Here is a 20774-nt window from a genome sequence, read left to right as displayed (position 1 = left end):
CCTCCGTGGTACAGGTGGCTCAGGGAAAGCCTTCTAAGATTCCTGCTCATGTGCTACAGAAGATGCAGTCCAGACTTTCAGGGCCCCCAGGACTGAGAGGCAGACCCAGCCCAGCCTTGTCTCAGACCCATTTGAGGAGGAGACATGGATGTGGCCTGGGAGAGCTCTGGCTTTTGGAAGAGCCGGCCCTCATTTCTCCCACTATGAGGCCCTGGGAATTAAGAGTCCTGAGGACTTCCCCATAATGGAGGCCCAGGGCCCTACCCTCAGCTGCCACAGTTTTCAGGGGGTGAGGGTCCAAAGCTCAGTGTGGCTGAGGTGGCTGGAGCCTAGGAGAGACAGAGGAGGTTCAGATCTCTCTCTCCTGCAGTGAGGCAGCAACCACCAGACATGTCTCTTGGAGAAGGGCCGTGCCTCGCCATGGCTACTGAAGTGGCCCCTAAAGAAGGGTCTGAGACCCCCTCAGATGAGGGGGGGGGCAGATAGGTCTCCTTTATCCTTCCCTGACCCACGGTGGACATAGTGATGATTGGTTACTCTGTGTTTGTGTGTGCGTGTGCATGTGCGTGTGTGCATGTGTGTACGTGTGTGTATGCACATGTGCACATGTGTGTGCTCATGCACGTGCACTGCATGCACGTGTGCGCATGCATGTGCATGTGCGGTGCGCGCATGCATGTGCACGGGTGCACGCATGCGTGTGAGCGCACATGTGTGCATTGTGTGTGTGCATGTGTGTGCACACGTGCATGCATGCACGCACATGTGCACACGTGTGTGGGGCCTTTTGAAACTTTCCCAGCTACAACTCTTGCCTGGAGCAGGAAGGCAGCTAGCTGCTCTGGCCAGTGGTTGTAGATGAAACTGGTTGCATGTCTGTAGGATTTAGGGAGCCCAGGGAGGAACCAAGAAGAGAAGGAAGCAGGACCACTGGATCTCTGAGCTGGAGGGGTCTCAGCCAAGACCTGAATTGGAACCCCCCCATAACACCCTTGACAAGGACTGCCACATGCCTCTTGGACATCTCAGAGTATATGTCCCATAGACATTTAAAACTCAGCATGTCCAAAAAAGGATCCTTCATCTCCCCCAGCCCAACCCTTCCATTTTCCTAGCTTCCCCTTTACTGTGGAGGGCACCACCATCCTCCAGGCTCCCCAGCCTCCTTATCCCACACATCCAAGCTGGTACTAAGCCTGGTGATTTCTCCTTCGATAGCATGTGAGCCCTTAGAGCAGGGACTTTTTTTGCTAAATCCCAGTGCTTTGTACATGGTAAACACTTAGTAAACACTTTATTCGTTCATAGCATCTCAGATGTAGACCTCCTTCTCTCCTCTGACCCTGCCCACACACTGGTGCATCACCTGGACCACTGCAGTAGCTGCTGGGGGTCAGGGTCTGCCTGCCTCAGTCTCTCGCTGCTCAGGTGCATCTTTCATTCAGCCACCAAAGTGATTTCCCTAAAGCTCAGGTATGGCGGAGTCATTCCCTTCCCCCTGCCCTGTGGCAGAGCCTTCTGAGCTTGTATTGGGCTCACGAGTCACAGAGGGACACATTGTATCCCGACGCCAACATGCTGATGTCATCTCGGTCTTCGAAGCACAGAGGACGACAGCCGTGACTCCAGAAATGCTGCCCCTTCCCAGATGGCTCCAGGAGCAGATACAGACCTCTCCATTGGGGCTCCGTGGCCCTTCATAGCCTCCCCCTTCTCACTTTTCCATTCCTTACTCCACCCTGCCCCCCCCAGTACTCTACTCTGGACTCTGCCGTTCCTCGCTCTCTTGACTGGAGACACAGAGGAGCCTAGAACTCTCGCTCATCTTCCCCGCCCCCATCAAAGCCCACCTAAGCTCCACTTTCTAAAAGAAGCCTTGGGGGCTGATGTTCCTAAAGCCCTTGCTCCCTGCCCGCTGCTTATTCCCCATTTTTCTTGCCTGGATCTTGTTGGTACATTAGTTGTATGCTTGTTATCTCTCCTGTTAGACTGTGAGCTCCTTGAGGGCAGGGACTGTGATTTTGCCCTTTGTTGTATCCCCAGAGCTTAGCACAGTACCTGGCATACAGTAAGTGCTTAATAAATGCTTGTTGATTTGACTTATCTGAAGACTTCTCATAGAGGGGAGGGCCAATACCCCCTGGAGAGCGCTGATTGCTGGGAAGTTTTTCCTGACATTAATGAGCTGTCTCCCTGCACGTACCCCATCTTCTATGCTCCTGGCTCTGCTCTCGAGGGCCAAGCAGAATAAACTGAATCCTCCTCCCCAGCACGTCCCATCAAATGCTGAGGGCAGCCATTGCCACTTCTCCCCATGCCCATGCCACTCTTCTCCAGGCCAAACATCACAATCCTTCATCCCCCCTTCCCATGCAAAGGACTTAGAGCCCTTTCCCTTCTTGGCGGACTTGGTGATCATCAGTCAATCGATGCCCTTTGTTGATTACGGCACCAGAACTGAACACACAACACTCCCAATGTTGTCTGAGGATGACCAAAGCCTTCTGCCCATCTGGGTGGAGCCTAACACTGCAGCCATTCTTTTGGTCTCTATGTTACATGGGAACTCATATCCAGCTCCCAGGCCACCAAGTCCCCCAGATCCCTTTCAGAGATTGCTATCTAGATATGCTTCCTCTGTCCTGTATGTCAGAAACCAACTTTCTGAATCCAAGAGGTGGCCTTCACATTTGTCCCTATTAAGTCTCATCCTCTTAGCCCAGTGATGTTACCTGTCTAGGCATTTTTGAACCCTGTCTCTGATGAGTTAGCCATCCCTCTCAGCTTGGTGTCGCCTGTAAATTTGGTGAGAATACAACATGGGCCTCTATCCAAGTCACAGATAAAAGTGCTAAATCCCACAGGACCATGCTCAGATCCCTGGAGACCTTCTCCCAAACTGACATCAAACAATGAAGGATTACTCCTTCAGGCCACTAAACTAGCCCAGAAGTCTTCTTATTGTGGTCTGCTCCATCTGGCTCCACTTTCCCCCCAAGAATCAAATGCAGTCTTTATCACGGGATCTGCTGACGTCGAGGTAAAGTCTAGTGACTACAGCTACTGCCCATCCCCCATCCACTAGTCTAGTCACCCTGTCCAGAGGAAATGAGGCTAGGCTAGCCCAGCCTGTCCTGCTCGCTGCTGTGATCCCTGCTCTCTCATCTCGTGTTAAGCCGACCCTCTCTAGGATCCCAGAATTTTGGGTGTCAGCAATCAAAGTCAAGTTCATTGGCCCGCACTTCCTATCCTGGTGCCTTTGTGAGGAATGCCAAGGAGGCGAGCCTTCACCTCTCCCTGTTAGAATCCTTGGCTTTTTCCAGGACTTGGTTTATGTGTTTCCTTTTCCAGGACCTTCCCCACCCAGTCACTTTGTGGCTTTCGTATATGTAGAGTTATCTCTTCCACATCATGGGGGCTTGGGGCATGGTGCCCTCACGATCTGGAAAATCTGTGAAATGTTTCCTTTCATACCAGAGAAGAAGTCTGAATTATTACGGTATTAAAAGATAAAATATGTTGACATTATACAACACTATACATCTATTTTGTGCATTTCTGAGTTTCTAAAGCTTTTCTGTGTCATCTGCAGCTTCTGTAGAAGTCCCCCTAAATTCCCATTGAGTTTCTTATGCGAACCCGCAGTATATCAAAATTGCCACGAGGAACGCCATGCTGTGGAAGGGGTGACCGTGCCTGTGCATGTCCAGGTTGCCTCCCCAATAGAAGGTGAACTTTTTGAGGGCAGGAGTCATCGTCTTTGTGTGCCCATTGCTTAACACAGCACCCGGTACACAGTAGGTGTTTAATAAATGCTTAGCGATTGACTGATTGGTCTCTGCAGAAGTCATTCTCTTCGCTCTTTGAGAACCAGGACAATCTTTGAAAGCAAGCTGGTTGATCTTGCTTTTAGTCTGGCTCTTCTCCCTTGGCAACCCCCTCCCCACCCTTCACACACACTGCACCAGAGCCTGGAAATCCTACAAGGGCCGGCGGTCTCCTTAGCAGCTACATTCAGCCCTGATGAAGTGTAACGGGGGCCCGCAGTACCAAGAACCGACCAGGAGGTGGCACCAGCACCCAGCAGACTAAGGCCAAGGCCGCCATGATGGGCAGGGGAAGACTCCTAGGCAGGACAGCCTGGCTGGGACTGGTCCCTGGGCTGCCACGCCTCGAGGGGAGCCCAAAACCCTGGTGTGGGCCTGGGTAGGGCGCAGCTCTGGGGGCCCGCACCACTCACCCGCAGCTGGTTTCTAATAAGCTGTCCCCAACCTGCAGTGACGCCATCCCGAAATCGGCTATTCTGATGTTGTTCCTTTCGTCCAGCAGAAGGTTTTCGGGTTTCAGGTCCCTGTGGCTGAGGAGAAGGAGAGTGGATGGACCCCTGGGCCCAGCTGGGGGGACTCTGGAAGCCTCACCCCAGCTCAGAGCCCCACAGAGGAGACTAAGGCAAAGGAGCTTGGCTCAGCCTGAACCAGGGCTGGTGCCAGACAAGGCAAGCCAGGCTCCTAAGAGCCTAGACATGGAGCTGGAGGGACCTTGGAGACTGATGAGGCCAACCCCTGCTTTTACAGGCGAGGAAACCAAGGCACAGAAAAATGAAGGGATTTGCCGAGGATTACACAGCTAGTAAGTGTTCTAGGTAGGAACTGAACCCAGGTCTTCCTGACTCTAAGGCCAGTACTCTAAATTGGAACAAGTGGAAGGAAGGAAGGAAGGAGGAGGAAGGCTGAGGAAAGGAAGAGAAGGGGAACAGAGGCCTGGGGCTGGGGAGGCACCCAGGGAGTTATCTCAGGCCCTTTGTGTGAGAAGACCTTCTGCGCAGGTGACCCGGCATCTTGGGCTTGGCAGAAGCCTTCCTGGCCTCCTCTCCCAGACTCTGAGCACAAGAGGATGCACAAGCCAGCCAAAGAAGCTGAGTGGTCCGGCCAGGAGGCACCTCATCTCCCCAGGCCTGGGCACTCTGCAGAGCAGGGCAGGGGAAGCCTGGGCATTTGATCCTGGGGCCAGGATGAGTGTACCAGACCCCAGAGACTCTGCTGATCAAGGCAGGCTGCTCCCTTTCTCCACCATCCCCATCCCCATCTTCAATCTCAGTGAGGGCTGACAGCTGCTGTCCCAGGGTCTGTCAGCTTAGCAGAGTCTGAGTATAGCTCTTTTGTCCTAGGGACATGCTTGCTGAAAGTGGTGAGTTTATCGGATTCCTGCCTTCTACCCCAGAACCCCCCAGGGCCCACTCCCCACCATACAGAGACACAGAGAACACACACAGATGGGGGCCAATGGCAGCCCAGACTGGTGATGTCACAGCCAGCCAATCAGAAGTCTCCTGGCTGGCCAGGGGCTGCTTCTTTCCCTTAGAGCAGCCAGTCTTCTCTGACTGAGCGGGGTGGGGGTCTTGGGAGCTCCCCTATAATCCCTGACAAGAAGCTTTCTACTTCCTCTTCTCAGGTCAGGCCTTGTCCTCCTGGGAAAGACTGGAGCAGCCAGTTCTGCTTACTAGGGCCAGCCTCCCCGCCACTACCCATTGGCTGGTCTGCTCCAGACAACTGCAACCCCCACCCCCAATTGCCAATGGCTTTGGAGAATGTCCTCCAGACAAACCAGGCTTGGGGCCAGACTAGCTTGTACCGGCTCCCTGGACGCAGACCTGCTCGCAGCACCCCTTGGGTGAGTGAGAGGGGGACAGATTGGTCCAGGCTGCGCTGCATCAGAGAATGGAGATGGTATGGCACAGTGTCTCCAGAGAGACCCAATCTAGGAAGCTCTGGAAGGTATGACAGAGCCTTCTTAAGTGGCCCAGGCTGGAAGCCTTGAGCTCCAGAAGTGGGCAGCCTTTCCAGGGGGGAGAAAATTGGAGACCAATGGAAGCCATTGTCCCACATCCCTGGGCCTGAGAGGCCTGGGCTAGAAGGAAAGGCCAAGAAGACTGCCAGCCAATGGCACCTAGAGAAAGAGGCTGGGAGAAGACTGGGAGGAGGGAGATGACAGGTGAGAGCAGGGGCAGGGACAGGGGCCGAGACAGAGGCAGAGACAGGAGAGATTGGGGGAGAAGAGGAGCAGGAGTCAGCATCCCTGGAGCCCACCCTCCCACCCCACTCACCATATTGAGTGGCTGTGGCAGAAGTCAAGAGCAGAGATGATTTGTCGGAAGAACTTGCGGGCTTCCTTGGGCGTCAGCCTCCCCTTCTTCACAAGATAGTCGAAGAGCTCACCACCTGATACATGTTCTAGCACCAAGTATCTTGTGGGGAAGATGCCAGGTCTGATTAGCCCCTGCCCCCCCCCCCCCACTGCCCCCCCCTCCGGGCCCCTAGATCCCCCCTGGACTTAGTCTCCTTCCCCTCATCTCCTTTTCCACCAGGCTGCAAGACTTGGGCTCTCAAACAGTGCCTGGGATGGGTACCTGCCCCACTAGGATGCCTGACCCTCACCCTGTGGGTCTGTGTGGTGCCAGGAGTCTAGGCCCAGCCAGTCTTTCGGTCTCTGCTCCCACAGAGTTGGCAGCAGCAGGGCTCTGAGCTGTGCCTAGGATGCTCCCCTTCTCCTCTAGGAGGATGCCTGACATCCCAGCCCTGAGACCCAGAGGGTCACTGCCTTGCCAACTTCCCTGGGCTCCTCCCAGGAGCTCAGAGGAAAGCAGGATGAGGAAGGCTGGACATCTTCCCCCTGCCTTTCCAGGGCTTCTGCTGTGCCCTTCCTTCTTCTTCACCTTGGCAGCCTAACACCAGGTCACTTCTTTAGCCTTTGGCCAGAAGCTCCCAAGGAGAGGGGCAGCGTCAGTCCTAGGCAGCAGGGATAGGGTCCTGGCCTGCCTCTCCTCAGCCCAAAAGGAGGGGTAACCTCAGCAGGATCTGAAGTCATGCCCCAGCTCACTGCAGAGGGTACAGGCTGTCCTCAGACTCCCTTCCCAGGCTTCTCCTGCTGCTTGGGATTACCTGAGACCCAGGGTCAGAACCAGCCCCGAACTCAACCCCTGCTTGTCTGGGACTCTAGGAATTCTGCCCACATCTGGGCAGATGGGAGGCTTGAAAGGGATGGGGCAAAGTGTGGGTCCCAGGGAGAGTATATGGTGCCATTGACAGTTGGCTCTCCACCTTACTTTGGCGCCTGGGACTCCAGGCCTCGGGCCTTCCCCTTTCCTTCCCCTGGCCCTGACACCCCAAAGGGCCAGCTCTGGGTCATTCTCTGATGGCTTGGTAGCCTGCCTTCTCTATGGATCAGAAAACCCCAAGCAGCCCCTGAGGCCCAGCTGATCCATTATTCAAGAGCGCTGTCAATTCAGAGGCTGGCCATGAATTTTTAAAACTGTATTTGGCTGGACGCCAAGAGCCTCGTCCATTGTGTGGCCCTGGGGTGATCTGGGGACCTTCCCCCTCTGACTGAGGGGCTGGTAGCCCAGCTCTGCTCTCTGCCAGCTGCCCAGGTGGATGGAAGGGCCAGTAACAGGAGGCATTGGTTCCTTGGGTCCTGAGAGCTTTCCTATTGGGTGTTGCCAGGGCCTGGTCTCAGGGGCAAGGGCACCCTCTTCCCCATCCCGCCTTGCCTCAGGGGCCAGGGGCCATGATGGATAAGGCAGGAAGCAGAGCTCAGGAGAAGCAAGCTCTGGGAGCTCTCCATGGTTCTCTTTCCTAAGGTTCCCATGTCTCTCTACATCTCTCAGAGCTTGCTCAGAGGGAATGGGAAGCTCTGACTGAGAGTGCTGGGCAGCAACACCTAGATCAAGCAGTTGTAGCGAGGGTCCTGGGACGTAGCTCTAGGCACCGTGGGGATGGCTAAGGACCTATGCTAAGGATATTTCTTCTCTACCTCCCCCAGGTTAATGGAACCAGGGAGGTGTCACATCCAGCTCTGCTGAGGAGTACGAGCCACCTGGGATATCTAGCCAAGAGTGCCTAGCTGAGAGAGGTTTCTTTTCATGGAGATCCAGGCTGGCTACCAAATAGGAAAGAGACTGGGGGGAACTCTAGAGGTTCCCTATCTTGGGCAGGGAGGGTAACCTGGGCACTGGAAGCTCCAGAAAATACTAGAAGCCAGTGGAGTCCAGGATAATGTTCTCATTGTCCAGGATTCATCAACTGTCCAGGCCACTGCAAGGCTGGCCTTTGAGCACAAAGTGGAATGTTGGCACTGGGGAGACTTGGAGGTGCTAAACCAGCCTCCTTCTCTCTTTCTTCCCCTTCTCCCCTCCTCTCTCCTTCCTTCCCTCCCTCCCTCCCTCCCTTCCTTCCTTCCTCTTTCCTTCCTTCCTTCCCCCTTCCTTCCTTCCTTCCCTCCCTCCCATCCTCCTTCCCTCCCTCCCTCCCTCCTTCCTTTCCTCCCTCCCTCCCTTTCTTCCCTGCCCCATCCCCTAGTCCAGCATGAACATGAACCAGCACGGCCAGGGGCATGGGAGGATTCTTTAGGGGCTGTGGGGCAGCTGAGGGCAGTTGGACAGACCTTGGGAAACAGACCCTGCTGGGGGAGAGAGATAAGGGCAGAGAAGCTTTCAAGGGCTCTGGCAGATAGTGTATTACTTGGGGCATGAGGGCTTTGCTCTATAACGACAGCATCAGCCTGGACTAGCAAGTTTCCTAGGAACCCTCTCTTCTCACAGATCCTGAACCCTGTAGCCTGACCACAGCCCTCATCCCTGACTGTCCTTGCAGCCTTCTGGGGCCTGGCACCCCCTCTCCCCTTCTCTCCTGCTTGACTCCTGCCCTACTCCTTCCAGATTTCCCAGGTTAGCCAGAGGCAGGAAGAACTCCTGGACAATAATCACCAGTCATCAGTGGGGGAACTGGGCTCTCCATCTAGCCCAATCTGGGACCTGAGGAAGCAGAGGAGGGGAGGCCCAGGCTTGTTTCACCACTCCTCCAGCCCCCAGCCTTCAGGCCATGCTTGGGGGCCTGTGTCTCACACCAACAAAGTGGGACACAGTCTTGATGTGGCTGTCAAGGAAAGGCTGCACCCATGGGCCAAATGAGTGCCAGTGGCACAGCCTGAAGGTTCTAGCTCAGCCCCCACACTCGCAGCAGACAACCCTGGGAATGTATGCACCCACTGAGGCAGGCAAAAGAAGGGAATGGAGTGCCTCATGTCACAGGGAGTGAGGAAGAGGGAGCGCCCCGATCCTAACTGAGTCCTTGTTCTCCCATGCAAGGCTCTCTGCCCTCAGTGACATTCTTGGCTGCAGTCTGAGCCCCCAGCTCTTTCCTTTCTCTCGAGCTTTTTGGGGGCCAAAAGCCCTGTAGGAGAGGTGGGCTGGGGCTGGCTATCTAGCCTACCTACTTCCCCAGTCTTGAGGCACGGCAGCCTCCCTTTCGATACCAAAGCATCCCCAAAGTTCCCTGGTCCCTGGGAGCCTGCAATCACCACCCAAGGATGGATGTACTCTCACCCCCATATAAATCAGGCCCCCTGAAGGAGGGGAATGACAGCTTAGTTCCTGCCTGGAGGAGGCCTCACATTTTACCCCTCGGAGAGGTTCAGCCCAGAGGTCAGGCAGGCCTTACTGCTGACAAACAGAATGAGACTCAAGGGGTGAGGGTGGAGGTGAGGGTCTTTCCAGGTATCCTCTTGGGCATGAGTTCTACAGTTCACAGCTCTGGAGACCCAGTGGCCTACCATGAACTTCTGGGGGGGTCACTTGGGGGACCAAGGGCCTATCTGCCCTGGAGCAGCTTCTGAGCAGACCCACGTGACCTGGGGAGTAGAGCAGGGCAGAGCAGGAGGAAGCGATCCATCCCATCCATGCCTTCCCCAAAGGCAATGGGCAGGTGGAGCTCCCTGCACACCCCACTCTCTGCCCAGAGACCTCCATCCTCAATGGAGAGGTGACCTTTCACCTATGGCCTGGCCCTGTCCAGCCCCACCCAGCCCCACCCAGCTCCTCCTGCCCCAGCTCCTGGACCCAGTAATACCTACAAATATTTTTTATTTTCATAAACGTCGTGCAGCTTTAAAACATGTGGGTGTTCTATGAGCTTCAGGATGGCGATCTCCCGCTCCACCTGGACGAAGGAAACAAGAAGAGGTGGGGAAGCCTGTTAGTATATCACACTAGCAGCCTCTTCCCTCCAGAGCACACTTAGAGAGTCCTCATGGCCAAACCCCTGCACTGCTCCCACCTGGGCCCATTCATTTACCCATTCATTCACCCATTCATTCATTCATTTCCTCCCTCTCTCCCTTGCTTCCTCTCTTCTTCCTTCTCTTCCCTTCTCTCCCTCTTCCTTCCATCCTTCCTTCCTTCCTTCCTTCCTTCCTTCCTTCCTTCCTTCCTTCCTTCCTTCCTTCCTTCCTTCCTTCCCTCCTTCCTTCCTTCCTTCTTTCCTTCTTTCTTTCTTTCCTTCTTTCCTTTCTTCCTCCCTCCCTTCCTTCTTTACTTCCTTCCCTCCCTCCCTCCTTCCCTCCCTTCCTTCTTTCCTTCCTTTCTTCCTCTTAGCACTGAGTGGAGATAAGGATGAGTGAGACCTATTGCTCCTTTAGAATGACTAGGGATCAGATGTGGCCACAGAATCACAATCTGAGGTGGAAGCTGCATAGAGCCATGAGGACAGTATGATGGAGGGGGCCACCATTCACCCCACAACCTTGGCTGTTGTACAAGTGAGCCTGCAGTCCTGCTTAGGCCCTTCACCCACTTCACCATACCTGGTCTTATCCCATTAAGAATCTGGAGATGGAAGGGATCTGAGGGACTGCCTGGTCCAACTTCCTCTTTTTGCAAAGGAGCAAGCAAACTTTCCTCCCAGAGAGGCCAAGATGATTTCCCAAATTCACAGAGCAAGTAAGTAACAGGGCTGAGATTTGAATTATCCCTTGACTCTAATTCCCATGTCGTGGACACATTCTGGCCCCAGATCTTAGATGGACCCACAGCCTCTGTCATAAGAGAAACTGAGGCAGCCTTCTAGCCAACACGATTTGGGGTCAAGAGGAAACCAGGAGTCAAGCTAGATGATACATCGGTCAGATGCCCCAGGCCTCGGCTAAAGAGGAGGATCATGCAAAGGGAGATGAGGTGGTCCTCTCCTCCTCTGCCCCACCAGGGCCCTCATTTTGCCCCATCACAGAGAGATGGTGGCTAATGGAGAAGGAGACCAGACAAGGAATGGAGCCAGGGAGTACATCACCTCCAGGGATAGCCTCTTCCACTATGGGACAATCCAAATTGTTAGAGGACTTGTCCAGATATCAAGCTTAAATTGGCCTCTTGGTAACTTCCCCATTGCTACTGGTCCTAGCCCTTGGGCTAAGCAGAGAGAGGCTAGTTCCCCTTTGACAGCCTTCCGACACTTGACCATAACTCTTATGGCTTCCCCTCCCAGGCTGAACATCCAAAGTTTCCTCAATGGGCGCTTATATATCCTGATTTCCAGTTCTTCCACCCCCTGGAAACTTCCCAGCTCATTGCTGTCTTTCCTAAACTGTACAGGCAGAGTTTGAACAAGGCTGAGGATAGAAGGACTCTTCCTGGCACTGAATAGATGCATGATGCACACTCCAAGTGCCAGCGGGCAGACTGCTGGTGGGGAGGGATAGGGCAGAGCATGGCAAATGAGGCACCTATGGGAACCTCTGACATTTGAGGGCATGAAGCCAGCCCTACCCACCATTCAAGGCCTTTCCAATTAGGTAAGAGCCCTGTTCGGCAGCAGAGCTTGAGGGGCTGGGGAAGATGACAAGTTCTCCACCCTTCTCTAACAGCAGTCATGTGCCACCACTTTCCTTTCTCTCCAGGCTGTTCCCTTGATTTCAGTGGCCCAACCACTTAGGGTCCTCTCTACACCTTCTCCCTGAACTTCCCTTGGAGCACTAGCCTGTCTGCCAAAGTTTTATTAGGAGAACAAAAACTTAGCAACTGTTATCTTGAAGGTAAACAGACTAAACTCTCCCATAAAAGAGAAAATGTTGGGATAGGGTTTAAAAGAGAGAGCCCAACAATTTGGGGCATCCAAGAAACACACTTAAAGCATAAATACACATGCAGTGCCAATGTGAGGATCCTACACAGGGGAGGTAAAGCTCTTGGCCAGTCAGAGAAAAGGTCAAGGGGATCCCAGGTGGAGAAATGGGCCAAGTTCTCAGTTCATTGTTTCCAAGGAAAGCTCCATGTGACATTGGGCCACAGCTCCAGAAGCCAAGGTCAAACAGACTCAGTCATTTGAGGAGAGCTTCACCTGTACCCTCCCCTGTGAGGAAGCCCAGGCCCTGGAGAGGTGTGCAGCTCGGGCTCCGGGCAGCCATAACTCCTTCTTCAGGGTGTTCTCCTTCCTAGCACTGGCTGAAGCTGGATTTCTCCAGGGCTGGTGAACGAGGAGCTGTCTTTACACAGTGCTTTGATCTTCATGTGGGAGAACAGGTGTTTCTGAAGGGTTCCCTCTAGCTCCATGGTTTTTTTCCCCAGGTGCCAGGGGGTGATATAGCCTGCAGCAGGCCCTTCCAGGGGTGCAGGCTGTCCAGAGGCTGGTGGAAGTGGGGCTGCCTTCCTAGCATGCAGACAGCTGCTGGCTTGGAAGGGCAGGCACTCTCACCCTTGGCCTGGAGGTCATGGGATTTCTTGCACAAAGGCTCTGAAGAAGTGGTCTGGAGACAGTCCATGCCAGCCTCTAAATGGGTTCAGAACCTTTGATTGAAGTTGGCCCAGTGGGGAGGGAAATAGGAGCCGCTCCAACCTCAGGCCCAGTGCCTGACTCAAGCTAACTCTATTTGGCCTTGGCTGGCCAGTTGGGCTGCAAATGAAGACTTGTCTGAGATCTGGAAGACTTCAGGGATCCCCCCACCCACCCACTTGTGGCCATGCAGCCCCTCTCTGGCTCACTGTTGCCCCCTGGGTATATTAGATGTTTGGTTGCTGTCATAGACCTCCAGGAGACCACCTGGGCAAGGGGAGGTCAGCTTGGAAAACCTAGAGGAGGGGGCCATGCAGGGGGTGGGCAGTGGCCCTCTGGGGCCTCAGTTTCCTGCTTTGCAAGTGAGAATAATAATCCCTGCAACCCTTTCCCCCCTTCACCACCTCCAGAAGGCTATTGCTGAGAAGGGTCCTAGAAGCAACTGGAGCTGCTGTTCTGATCTGGGTGCTGGGTTTGGGTCATCTTTGCTCTCCAGATGAGCTGAGCCCTGGAGGCAGCCTGAGACACCCACTCTAGGGAAGGGGTATGGCAGGGCAGGGGTGGCAGGCAGAACATCACCTAAATGGGAGAGAGACCTCCAGGGTCAGGTGGGGGGGGCAGAACCAGAGGACCAGAAACACAGGGAAAGAATGCTTGGGGGGCATCACAAGTGTCCCCTTCCCCCCTCCCCAGCTGACATCCTGGATTCAGCTAGATTTCAAGGCAGAGGAGGAGGCTGGGATGGGGTGTGGGCTGCTAGCCCAGGGTAGGTCTTAGGTATCTTCCTCTGAAAGGGCCCTGCATGCTGCAGCCAGGACACAGCTATCCTCCATCGCTTCTTGGAAGGGAGCTCTGTCTCAGGCTGGGCCTTCTGAACAGTGGTGGATGGGAAACTGGTGGTCTGGACCCCCGGCAGCTGCCTCCTCCCATGGAGGGGCCAGCTGAGCTGCTGCGCCCTGACGCATACTTGCTTTCCCTTTCCAAAAATAAGCTTCTGTGAGGCAGAAATGATCCTGGGGGTGGGGGAAGGGACACTGTTGGTAAGAAAGTAGGCCAGTCCCATGGAATGCGCACCAGAGGAGGCAGTCTGCAGGTTGTGGGAGCAGAGCCCTGGCATAAGGCAGAGTGGGCACCCTGCTCGGCTCGGCTGGTCACAGGCCTGCCTCCCCTGCATGCCTGCGAAGGCCCTGGGGCCCCTCTGCCACACTGCTCCCCAGCCCCAGCCCACCCCTAACCTTCCTCTGCTGGCCCAGGGTGGACATAACAGCAGAAGGTTCTAGGGGCTAGAGAGGGTACTAGTGAACTCAGGCCTGGAAGAGAGCCGTCCAACCTCTGGCGACATGGCTCACCACCCTTGTCTCCTACCAGCCATGGACACAGCACCCTGTCTAACTGCAGCCCCAGCCCCATTGACCAGGGGCATCCCAGAAGCAGTTAGCCTCCTCCTTGACCAGGACCAAGGCAGCAGCTTCCTGGGGTGTTGACCCCAGTGGACAAGGAAGGAGGAACTGGGATGAACTCTCAAGATGACCTTTCTTCATAGGCCAGTTTTTCCCCTCCCCCATGGCCACTCCCCAAGGGAAGGCTGTGTCAACTCCTCACTGGCCTCCCTACCTGATCTGCCCCTCCCCAGTCTGGATAGTTGGCTTATCTCCTAAGACATAAGTGTGACCATGTCTCTCTCCCACTCAAAAATCTTCATGGGCTCCCACTGTCCTCTCCGTTCCCTACCTGAAGTTCTTCTTCAACACTGTCTTGAGTCCCCTACTCTTTTCTCTCTCAGTGACCTTATCAACTCCTGAGTTTAAACTGCCATTTATGCATCTATGCAGATAGATGTATGTCAGTTCAGTCATTTTCTGTCATGTCTGACTCTCTATGACCCCATTTGGGGCTTTCTTGGCAAAGATACTGGAGTGGTTTGCCGTTTCCTTCTCCAGCTCATTTTACAGATGAGGAAAGTGAGGCAAACAGGGTGAAGTGACTTGCCCAGGGTCACACAGCTAGTAAGTGTCTGAGGCTGGATTTGAACTCAGGCCCTGTGCTCTGTGCACTATGGTGCCCCCTAACTTCCCCTCCATCTATATATCTGGTCCTAACCCTCTCCTGCATCTAGTCCTATGTCACCAACTGCCTTATCAGAACTTTCCAACAGGATGTCCTGTGGGCATCCTGAATTCACCATATTTAAAATGGAAATCCCTGTCATGTCCCCCCTCTTCTGAATTCCCTGTAGCTCTAGAGGGCACTACCTCCCCCAGGCTCCCACATCTGCTCACAACCTCAGGGTCCTCCCTGGCCCCTCACAATCAGTCATCAGATTGTGCTGTTTTTACTTCACGAAGTCTCTCTTATTTAGCCCCTTCGCTCTGCTCATGTAGCCACCTCTTGGCTCAGACCCTCATCCTCTCTCACCTGGGCCACTGCAATGGGTGCCTAACTGGCCTCTCTCTGTGCTTCCAATCCTTCTTCCACTGGGTGCTATCCTTGAGAAGCGCAGGTCTGCCTGCACCACTCCCTTACTTTGTAAACTTCACCGTCTCCTTCTTCCCTCCAGAATCGACTATAAACTCCTCTGTTTGGCATGTAAGATCCATCACAGCCTGGTCTTGGCCTCCTGTCATTCCCCTTTCCGCCTTCCATAGTTCAGCTCTCCCATCTCCCATCTCTGTGCCTTTGCAATGGCTGTGCCTCATGCCTGCTTGCCTCAAGCTTTAGCTCAGGTTTTGCCTTCAGCCCACCCTGATGCACCTGGATGCTACCTTTGAGTCCCAGCACCCTTTATAATGCCCTGCAGCACCAGGTCTAGGCTCAGCATGACTAATGTCTTGGAGAGGAAGAAAGGAGCTATCCTCCATGGTGTGGTGTTTGGAGGCAGAGGACCTGGGTTTAAATCCCATCTGCGACTTACTTCCTATGTGACCTTGGACAATTCACTCACATTCTGTGGGGCTTTCTTTATGTCCCTATGACCCCTCTTCATGGTTCCTTTTGTACCAGCTGGTATGGACCTTACACAGTTCTCTTTCCCTGGGCATCCAGGCCCCCTGGAAGATTACCTGGAGGGGAAGAAGTGGCCCATCGCCTGAGGGGTCACCTTACCCCTCGCCTTGCCTCTCCCTCTGCAGAGGTTTTCTCTTTTTGCCACAAACTCCCACTGAGTATCTCCCTGTGCCTGGCCTCCTGGCTATCTCCTCACTATCTCAATTCAACTGAACATGTTCTAAAAAGACTAGACAGGGCCCAGGGCACCATGATCGCTCGTTACAGCCCTGCTGGGGGCCACCAAGACCCCTGGCCACTGAGGAGTGCTACGCCGAGGGCTAGAGAAGCGTGAGGGGTCTCCCCAAGCTGCAACCACCTGGGCAGGCACCTGACCTGGGCAGGATTGGGGCCAAGGCCTAGGGACCTTGGAGAGAAGGCCTAACAGGAAGGGACTCAGACCCTTCTCACACCATCCCCGGCCTCTCCCTATCCGTAGCCCACCTGCTTCCCTAGTGCCCTAGTTTGGCTCCCTGAGCGTGGCTCTCTTCAGGTTCCCAAGGACCCCGGGGTCTGTTTCCAGCCCTCATCTTTCTTGACCTTAGCAGCATTTGATGCTGCCCCCACCCTCTCCTCCTGGACACTCTCGGGATCTCCTGGCCCTCTGCTTCCCTTTCTGACTGCCTTCCCAGCCTGCTTTGCTGGGTCATCCTCTAAGAGTGGGTTCCTGGAGGCTCAGTCCTGGGGCCTCTTCTCTTCTCCGTGGCCTCTCCTTCAGCGATCTCATCAACTCCCATGGGTTCAATGATGACTCCCAAATCTAGACCTCCACTTCATTCCCACACCAACAAGGTTTCCCTGGGATGTCCCATGGCATCTGTAAGTGGGCGTGTCCAAAATGGAGCTTGCCATCCTTCCTTAGAAGCTTGGGTCTGACCAGGTGGAACCTCCCTGCCCCTCTCCCACTCCTCACTCACTCACTCAATTCCTGTCACCTCCAGGACCAAACAGCAAATCCTCCATTTTCTTCTTAAAGCCCTCACAGCTTGGTCCCTTTCCACCTTTCCAGGTTTCACGTCCTCTGAGATCCATCCAGGGACACTGGCCTCCTTCCTCTTCTTAGAACAAAAGACACCATCTGGATTCTTTACATTTTCCCAGGCTGCGCCCTCCCCCCTCCTGCCCCCTCCCAGAGTTCCCTCCTTGTCCTTGCAAGGCTACCCCTTTCCCTACTCTTCCAGCTGAGACCCTATTTCCTATTGTACTGAAAAAATGGAGGCCATTCCCTGTGAGCACCCTCTTCTCCCCTCCTCCTCATCTCCCATCTCCCAGATGCCTCCTGCCCCAATCTCCTTCCACCTGTCTGTCATGATGAGGTGGCCTGACTCCTGAGCAAGGCTGATCCCTCTGCCCCCACTTGCTGCCATCCCCACTGGGTTACTTATCTGTAATCTCTGCCTGGCTCCTGCCTACTGTCTCCCCCCAGCCTCAAAGACCCCTCATTTGGTCCATTCATTTTCTGCTGACTATGGTCCTATTTCTCTTCTGGCTTTTGTGGCTGACCCTCTAGAAAAGGCTGATTACACAAGGGACCTCTACCTTCTCTTCTCTCATCCCTTATAATCCAGTGTCCAGTCCCACCATTCTGCTGAAATTGCTCTCTCCAAATACACGAATAAGCTTTTCATTGCTCAGGCCAGTGGTTTGTCTCAATCCTCACTCTCCTTGACCTCTTTACAGCCTCTATCACTGTTGGTCACCCTCTCCTCCTTGACATTCTGTTCTCCAGGTTTATGGGACACCCCCATTCTCCTCCTCCCTCTCTGACTGCTCCTCCTCAGTCTCCTTGGCTGAACCCTCGTCCAATTCATGCCCTCTCGCCATAGGTGCCCTCAGGGTTCCGTCCTACCATCCTCTTCTCTTCTCCCGCTAGACAACCTCACTTGGGGTTCTCACCTTCTCTAGGCTGATGATTCTCAAATTTGCCTTTCCTCCCCCAGTCTCTCTGTTGACCTTTGATCTGGCATCTCCAATTACTTTTCAGAGATCTTGAACTGGACATCCAGCAGACATCTTACACTCAACATGTCCAAAATGGAAACTCATTATCTTTCCCCCTAAACTCTTCTCCCTTTCTTATTATGGTAGGGGGCACCCCCATCCTTCTAGTCCCTCAGGCTCATGCCCTAGGAGTCATCCTGGACTCCTCACTATCTCTCACTACCCCGTCCAATATGGAACCAACCCTGTTGACTTTACCTTTGAAACATCTCTCAAATAGAACGTGCCTCCTTCTCCACTGTGACATGGCCCCAGCCCTGGCCACACTTGGATTATGGCAGTGGCTGCTGGGGGGGGGGGCTGCCTGCCTCAGTTTCTCCACCTCCAGTCCACCCTCCATTCAGCCTCCGAAGGGATTTTCCTAAAGCAAAGGTCTGACTGTGTCACCCCTCCCCATCTCGGTGCACTCCAGTGGCCCAGTCACCTCCAGGATGAAACACAAAGTGTTCTCTTTGGTATTCAAAGCTCTTCAGAATCAGCCCTCTCCTCCCTCCAGTCTCCTTACACCTCACCCTGGGCAAGCCACTTAACCTCTGCCTCAGTTTCCTCATCTGTAAAATGGGGCAAACTATAGCGCCTACCTTGCAAACCCTAAAATGTTATAGGAGTTCTGGCTGGCTGATACTGAAGGGTGATGTCTGTAGAGCCCATTAAGGTTTGCAAAGCACTTTCTATCTATTTATTCATCTGATCTTCACAACAATCCCACGGGATGTTACTATCTCTATTTTACATATGGGGAAACTAAGGCTTAGCAAAGCCAAGTGACTTACCCAGGGTCACACAGCTAGTAAGTGTTTGAGGCCAGATTTGAACTCAGGTCTTCCTGACTCCAGGCTCAGTGCTCTATCCACTGTGGTGTCCCCTAGCTGCCCCAATAGCTGTTTACTGATCAGTAAAAGCAAGGAAATTTGAGGAGAGGGAGAGCCAGAGTCACAGAGCTAGGAAGTGTCTGAGGCTGATTTTGAATTCGGGTCTTCCTGACTCCAGGTCCAGTGCTCAGTGCACTATGGTATCCCCTAGCTGGCATAAATGGTATTGTTCCTAGCCTTTTCCTTCCCCCCTCCCCTCCCCTCTTCCCCCACTCCCACTGTTATTGACCACCCCCCACACCCTCTGGCAGTTCTGGTAGAGATAAAACTTTGGGATTCAGGCATGAGATGGACTGGGCATGTCCCTGCATTTCTCTGAGCCTCAGTTTCCCAATATGTGACATGAAAGCCCTGGCCAGCTCTGAGTTCTTGGATCTTTGGGTGTCTTTGCAGGGCCCAGAGCAGCTTTAGGGTGAGAGGAAGGGGGCAGCTGGCCACCAGCAGGGGAGCAACAGGCCAGGCAGGGGCTGGGGCAGGAGAAGCCCCGCCTTCTGCAGAATGTGCTTAGTCCCCCCTCTCTGGGTGTGAGCACCAGGCAGCTGAGCACAGTTGTCTGCCTCTCTCCCTCTTGGACTGAGTGGATCAGGAGGAGGTGAAATCCCAGCCCTAGGACTAGAGCCTGGATCCCGGCCTTGAAGGCCAGCATTGGCCAGAGCTCTGCCAGCTCTCAGACTACCTGGCCCCTGCCTCTGCTGTGAGTGCACTGGAAAGTGAGTTGTTGGAGAAAAGGAGAGGAGGCAGAAATGATGCTTGAGGATGCAGCTGACCCAAATACCGGCTCTCAGGCTCCACATTCTCCAGGATAGTGCAGAGAAGCATTTTCAGCCGGCTCCCTCCCTCCCTTGGTTGGCTGGCTGGGGGTTGGGGGGGTGTGTTTTTTTAACTAATGCTGCATTGCAGGCCTGAGATTTCTAATTGTCATGCAGTGTCCTGTTTGGAGGGTGCCAGTCCCCAGAGCCAGTGGGTGCCAGTAATGCCAGGGCCTAGCAGGGCAGGGGGAAGGGGGAGGCAGGAGCCACCCTCCCGAGCCCCCAGGCACACTGACATGGCTAAGGCTTGGCCACTTCTTCTCTGGACACCCTTTGGAAGAAGGGATTGGGAGGCACCCTCAGAAGGCCTTTGGGGGTGGGCTGGCAAGCTTGTGGTAGTAGTGGGGGCTCTATTTACAAATGAGATAATATTTGTAAGACACTTAGCACAGTGCCTGGTGCCCAGTAAACCCTTCTTCCCTTCCTTAGCCTCTCTATCCTGTCTCAGGCCCTGGACTGGGCTCCAGAGGGACTGAATGGCCCTTAGGTCCTCATGGGGCTGGAGGGGGACAGGGCGCCAAAGGAGAGGATGGTGGGCAGCTGCAGAAAGAGTGGAGCAGCAGCAGGTCCTGCCCAGGATTGTCGGTGAGGCGGCCTGGGGGCTAGAGGACAGCTCACACAGGCAGCATCCTCCAGACCCTCCCTTTGGTATCAGCCACTTCCAACACATTGGCCAAGCTCTGTCTGTGCTCAGAGACCTCTCAAGGCAGCCCCTTCCATGCTGCGATGCTTTCATTTAGAATCATTCTCTTAACACCAGGTCCAAAGCTGCTTCTTAGCACCTTCTTCTCAATGCTCTGGTCCTGTCTTCCCCCAGGAGGTCCTTCGACCCCCTACATGACGGTCCTTCATCCTCCTGATGACAGTTCCCACCCCCACCCCCATCCCCAGGCTTCTCTTCTCCAAACTAAACATTCCAGTTTCTTCAGCTGATTGAGTCAGGGGCATGAACGCAAGGGCCTTCCCTACTCAGTGGCCTTTCCCTGGGCATCCTCTAGATCACCAGTGCCCTTCCTGAAATGCCCCACCCAGAACTGACCACAGTGGTCCAGCTGGTTCTGACCAGGCAGCGGGCAGGGGGATCCCTCATGTATCCAGGCCCAGGTACTACAGCCTAACATTGAATTATCTTCATCAGTGGCCACATCTGATTAGATTCAACAAATATTTGTCAAGTGTACCAGATTCTGTGGTAGGTGCTGGGGATGCTCCATGGGGAGGCAGTCAGGGCCTGTCCTCAAGGAGCTTATATACCACAGTGGCTGTGAATGCAGGGGAGAGTACAAGAGAACACACACATCGGAGCTCTGGCTGGCTGTCTCCCTCCCTGCCTCTCTTCCTTCGTCCCATGTGTTCCTTCCTTCCTTCCTTCTTTCCTTCCTTCCTTCCTTCTGTCCCTCCTATTCTTCCTCCCTCCTCTCTTCTTCTTTCCTTCCTTCCTTCTGTCCCTCCTA

General features: G+C 54.3%; 1 protein-coding gene across 3 annotated transcripts in view; it reads right to left on the bottom strand.

Moving 5' to 3' along the window:
• BRSK2 (BR serine/threonine kinase 2) overlaps positions 1 to 20774 on the bottom strand; it is a 167617-nt gene that overhangs the window by 55337 nt on the left and 91506 nt on the right. For all 3 annotated transcript variants that reach the window (XM_027860212.1, XM_027860213.1, XM_027860214.1), the window contains exons 3-5: positions 9907 to 9992; positions 6104 to 6244; positions 4241 to 4357 (exon numbers count right to left, since the gene is read on the bottom strand). In XM_027860212.1, the coding sequence (XP_027716013.1) occupies positions 4241 to 4357; positions 6104 to 6244; positions 9907 to 9992 (344 nt within the window). The remainder of the gene's footprint in view (positions 1 to 4240; positions 4358 to 6103; positions 6245 to 9906; positions 9993 to 20774) is intronic.

Source organism: Vombatus ursinus, unplaced genomic scaffold (genome assembly GCF_900497805.2).
Source record: "Vombatus ursinus unplaced genomic scaffold, bare-nosed wombat genome assembly UNPS02014176.1, whole genome shotgun sequence".
Classification (NCBI taxonomy): Eukaryota; Metazoa; Chordata; class Mammalia; order Diprotodontia; family Vombatidae; genus Vombatus; species Vombatus ursinus.
The sequence above is the reverse complement of the archived record's forward strand: the minus strand, read 5'-3'. Positions and strand labels throughout refer to the sequence as shown.